General features: G+C 40.3%; 1 protein-coding gene across 1 annotated transcript; it reads left to right on the top strand.

The window, feature by feature from the left end:
• The first annotated feature begins 2,559 nt into the window (after positions 1 to 2,559).
• LOC141429589 (uncharacterized) lies at positions 2,560 to 5,672 on the top strand. Its single transcript, XM_074089974.1, has 2 exons — positions 2,560 to 2,662; positions 3,495 to 5,672. Exons 1-2 carry the CDS (start codon positions 2,651 to 2,653, stop codon positions 5,232 to 5,234), a joined length of 1,752 nt encoding a protein of 583 aa, XP_073946075.1. The 5' UTR covers positions 2,560 to 2,650; the 3' UTR covers positions 5,235 to 5,672.
• The last annotated feature ends 234 nt before the right edge of the window (positions 5,673 to 5,906 follow it).

Genomic DNA, 5,906 nt, shown 5'->3' on the forward strand with positions numbered 1-5,906 from the left:
TCACTGTTCATTTATTTATTTATTTATTTTAGGAAAACAAACAGCTAGAAATAATACAAAGTATAAAACACATAAAAATATTACAGTAGCTACAACAGTTTCCACTTTTAACAAAAAACATAACATGCACCGACCATACCACCACCCCATACCGACCATACGGTCCATGCGTCATGGACCGTATTTTGCATTAAGAGCATTTATTCCTGCTGAGCTGGTAACGTTGCATTTTTGTTAGTTTTTCTCGATTATTCCTGATGCAGAGACGTTTAGGTATAGGCGAAGAGTCCAGGATGTGATTTTTACTTCACCATATGAATAAATAAATAAATAAATAAATATGCGCATTGAAAATGTAAAATTGCATTAAAGGGTTTAATCGAGCGTTTGAAACGTCTCATTGTCGTGGTCATCTTTTTTTTTATGAATGTGCAGACTTTTTGATGATTTTGATTATTTTTTTGGACGTCCTGTATTTCTACATATGTAGGTACTAGATAATCTGGAAACTGAAACATAATCTTCTATCATATCATCAAAAATGTGCCCACGAAAATCATACGGAAAAAATAAACGCTCGAATAAGCCTAAATTGCCAATGTAACAACAAAACAAAGGTTGTATCATTGAAGAGCGCACGCGCCCGCGCGTACCAACGACATCGAAAGTGCAAGCGGCTGCGTCCGCGCCGACCCAAGATTTATCGTTGCACTTTCCATAATGCATGCGTGATCTGTCGTACCGAACAGCTTTGCCTCTGAGCCTTTTTTAGGATTAATTTCGTGTTATTTTTCGTCTAATGGTCGTTTTATGGAGCAGTTCAATGGTGTGTGAAGTTCCCAATTCGTACTGGGTTCGCGTGGGAGCTACAGCAAAAGCACTCTCAATCTGAGAAGAGGTCTGTGCCCAGCTATGGTACTTATATAGGCTGGACATCAATTGTTTTGCACAATGGATTTGTTTACACCATTATACAATAATTCGTAAACATATGTATACTCGTAGGTAAATCTAGAAAAAATATTGTTTTTTTTTTGCCTTGAAAACTACTTACCGAAGTACTTAGATCAATTTTCTATTAACTGTGAAATGGTTAATTCATTTTATTATGGATAGTCCAATAAGAAATTCCTGTATAATATAAAACAAAATAAAGGTAACTAAAACTACATACAAACTAAAATTATAAATAAAAAAGTTGCCCAAAATCACTGCCAGGTGGTAAGGTGCCCAGAAGGCTGGCAGCATTACCACGCTGTATGGCAATGCTTAATCTTTGTGCTAACAAAAAGCCAGCCTTCTGGTCACCCGAAGCCGTAATTTACTGTGAAATTAGATTTAGCTTTGAAACAAATATATTATCAAACTAGCTAATAAGTGACATCACAGCTCACTATTGTCGTTTAAAATCTATGGGGAATCGCGTTTTGACACTTCGTAAAAAGCACGTCAATTGATTCGTAATATCAAATTTATACCCTAACTTCTAAAATAACGAGTTTACAATTGGGCGTTTTTCGTGTACAGATTGTACCCTTTCTTTTTTTAAAATTTTGGAAAAAATATCTTTTCCTACCCAGAATCAAGAGCACAATCGATTCCGATAGTTTAAAAACTGTTCCCATTTTTTCATACTGAGCGTATGAAAAAAACGTAACAAAACTGTCATTTTTTGGGAACATTTTTTTAAACTATCGGAATCGATTGTGCTCTTGATTCTTAGTAGGAAAAGCCATATTTTTTCCAAAATTGAAAAAAAAAATAAAGGGTACATCTGCACACGAAAACGCCCAATTTCGAAAATGGTGCTTAGATTAAACGATATAGGCCATTTTTTATTTGTTTGCTACTTCAAAACTCCGTCGTAATTGAGTTGATTCGGAAAAATATTTCGTTTGTTTGATTTCCGTTGCGATTAACTAATATTTTGAAGAAAAAATATTAACTTTAGAAAAATTCCTTGCAGTCTGTTTTTTTTTGGCAAAATAATGTATTTGTAGGTATAGAAATTAAAAGTTTAAAAATATATTTTGTAATTCTTACCTACGGAACCCACTTCTGCACTTATTTGACACACATTTTTTTAGTTTTCACGCTGTGTTATTATTTTGAGTAGGTACCTTTGGCAGTCAATCAAAATAAACCCGTTGCTTTTAAACTTTACCTAGGTACGACCACTACAATATAATGCAATGACAAATCGTTAGCCAATATGACACACTACCTTAAATATTAAGTTTAAAGCAAAATCTATGCTCTTTAACAAATATCACTTCAACTTAAAAACCGATGACTCAACTGCAGCCTATTGACCGAAGACACTTGTTCCGATAAATGCACCAGAATTGCGATTAGTTGCATGTGACGTAACTCTTGAAACACTTCCGACCGTATTGCTTCACTGCTGGGCTCGGAAGCTCGCTCCCATTCTTTCAGCCCAGTGAAAGGGTCCTCCGGTACACTTTTACCCTCACGGCAGTCGACGCTGCCGCCGTCGGGTGTGCACCACCACCTCTCTTATAAATTCGGTGAAGACACTACGCTTTAACATTACGAATTCGGCGGTTGTCCCATCCAGCCGTCCGATAGACGCGTGGTGTTGCCAGTGATTTAGTTTCGAACACGCGACGAGCATAACAAACAAATTGAAATGAAACTCACGGTGAGTGTGTGAAGTGATATGCGATCAAACGAGTGCGTTCTGGTTCAGGAGATAAAATTAGCTCGGGAGTTTCTATTGCAGTGTTTAGAAATCGGTATACCGGCGAGGATCAAGATGTGTTTAATTGGAGCAATTAACAACTCCACGAGTGTGCAGAGAAAAAAGTTTTTATCGATTATTTATAGTTATATTTTTTTTCGAATTGTATATTGACAAGTGCGTGCTGAGATTTTTTTCAAGTTCAAAAACCGTCACACGTTATATAGCTAATATTATAAACGCAAAAGTTTGTGAGAATGGATGTATGTATGGATGTTTGTTACTCTTTCACGCTTAAACAGCTGGATGGATTTGGATAAAATTTGGCACACAGATAATTTATAACCTGGATTAACTTAAAGGCCATTTTTATCCCGGAAATCTGCATACTTCCCACGGGATAATGATAATAATATGATAATTTAGTTGTACGCTTGACGAAGTCGCGGGCAATAGCTACTTAGGATATGAAGTAAAAGCGGTAAAAGTGAAATTAAATTTATGGCTATAGATGTTTTTTAATCTGTTGGAAGTGTCATGCGGGTCGCTGAGGCCGCGTTGGTGCGCCGGCGCCGGCCGCTGCGGTTTCGTTTTTTTCTAAAACTCGTTTTGGGTTTCCCTAGCCAGTTAGCATTAACGAAAGTGAAAATTAGATTAAAATTATTATATAAGCAGCAGTGCGTGCGTATGTGTTAATGACCTCTGGGGATGATACATTTTTTACTTTCTGCAAAGCTTTAAGTGTAATGTGCGGGCGGCATCATTTAAAAAACATTTATTTCTCACATTTCAGATCACGTTCATCGCTCTGCTGAGCGTTGCGACCTCCTGGGCTGAGAATAAAAATAAGGCTGAAGATGCTAAAGACAAAAGAGAAGCTGCCGTGGGATACCCCTCATCGTCACATAGTTACCAAACTCCGTCACTTGGCAACGATGGTGCTAGTGCTATCAGCATCGGAGCGGGGTACAGCGTCGGCGGAGCCAAGCCCAGCTACTCAAGCTACGAGGGACAAGGATTCACTGGATCACACTCTCTCTCATCCGAAGGTCTTCCATCTAGCGGTCATGCGACTATTCAGCTTCCGCCTATCACATTGCAGCCCAGCCACGGCAATATAGTAGGAAGCGATTTATCTCAACTGATGAGCCAGTTACAACAAAGTATAAACTCTGGTGCTCTGACTCTGCAAGCTCCAGGGGGCTATGGAGGCTTGTTCCAGTCTGAAGGACACAACGCTTACAGCGGCCAGGAGCAGTCACAGCCACAGTTTTCTTTCGTAGCTCCCAAACTGCAGCAATACAGTGTCGCTGAACAGCCTCAAGCCAGTGTACCCTCTTACGCTGCTGGCACTAAAGGTCTCGGCTCTTACAGTTCCACTGGTCCAGTTTTATTCAACCCCGCTGATGCTAAATCGAATGTTCGTACCTTCAACTACGCTTCCCCTAGTTCTGGACACTCCTTTGGATCGAACGGTGCTATTTCTTTAACCAGCGGAGGACAATCCTTTGGTGGACTTTCTGGCTCTTATGGTGGATCTGGACAGTCACATACGTCACCGTATAAATCTTTCAGTACTGGTTCCACTTCCTCTGGTAAAAATGCTTTTAAGCCTTCTGCTTACATAGGTTCTTCAGTACAAGGTGATTCTAGCCACCAAGGTTTGTCTGCTATTTCTGGTTCATCCTACGGTTCACCTTCTGTTGATGGAGCTTCTGCATCTGCTCTTTCTCTGGGTTCTGGCAGTCACAGTGGATTATCCTTAGGCTCTGATAGTTATGGGGGCCAATCATTGGGTTCCGGCAGTTATGGCGGTCAATCATTGGGTTCCGGCAGTTATGGCGGTCAATCGTTGGGTGCCGGTAGTTTTGGTGGACACACCCTTAGCTCTAGCAGTCTTAGTGGCCACTCTCCAAGTTATGGTAGCTTTGCTGGATACACTCTAGGTTCCGGTAGCCTTGGAGGTCATTCTCTAAGTCCCGGTAGTCACGGAGGTCTTTCTTTGGGATCGGGAGGTCTTAGTGGTCTTTCTCTTTCTTCTGGCGGGCACGGTAGTCACGGAGGTTTATCTTTCAGTTCCGGCGGTCATGGAGCAAGTTTCGATGGAGCCCATGACGGTTTTGGCGGAGGTTCCTCTAAATACGTCTCCGCATACCTTCCTTCTAAGTCGGATGGTTTTGGGTCAGCATCTTCGTCCACTTTGGGCCTGACAGTACCCCCCGCTACCTCGTATGGCATTCCATCTAGTTCTTATAGTTTTCCTTCTGCCACCCACTCCGCCTCATCTCATAGACCTCAGTATTACGTGCCTAAATCGCAATCCTCCTACAGCGGCTTCGGTGCAGGCAGTTCATCGTATAGATCTCCTTCAAGCAGTCTTAGCTCTTTGAGTTCTTACCCCAAATACAGTTCTGGAAGCCACAGCAGTCTAAGTTCCCAATATGGATCAGCTAAGGATCCCCTCCAAGGAGCTTACAGTGAGAATTCATACAACACGATCAAATATAGTGAGGAACTCAAAGCCGTCAACTAATAAATGATGGGCGTTTGGGGAGTTTAGTTTCCTTGTAAATAATAGAGTTGTTGATTGTGTGTATAAATGATGTGTGCTGTATGATTTTTGCGCTTCAGATGGAGCGATGCAACCCTGTTTGGGCGAAATCGTTTCCCTTGATATGATTTATTTGTGTATGTTCCGCTAATTACCCGCGGGTGGCCGCCTCGCCGACGCTTCACGTGTTTTGGATACGTGCTTTCTTTTTAACAGCAAGTACATGATCGTGTTACTTGTTACCTACAATTTCACTGCATCAAAACAAGTTGCGTCAACACCAGAAAATTGTAGCTACGAGTTTGTTTGATGTAATGGTCGTATAGCCAAACTGTAAATATTATTTTAAGTTGTAATAGGTAGTCTAGCTTATTTATTAAAGATATTTTAATATCGTTATTGTTTTTAATAAATTTGTTGTACAAACGTGTATTGTTTTCTTCTACGATATCTTTAATTTTATACTTCACACAATCAATCATAAAAGATCCTGACAGAAAATTTTACGCATGGACTGGTATTCAATACCTATTACTTGGTGCTAACATGTGAAGCGAGGAAACATGATATTCCGGCTTGGCAGTCAGCTTCGCAACACCAGTTTCACTCGGAAGAAAGTAGAGAATATACTAAACTAAGTAAATGGATTACTCA

The sequence above is a fragment of the Choristoneura fumiferana genome, chromosome 7, assembly GCF_025370935.1.
Source record: "Choristoneura fumiferana chromosome 7, NRCan_CFum_1, whole genome shotgun sequence".
Taxonomy (NCBI): Eukaryota; Metazoa; Arthropoda; class Insecta; order Lepidoptera; family Tortricidae; genus Choristoneura; species Choristoneura fumiferana.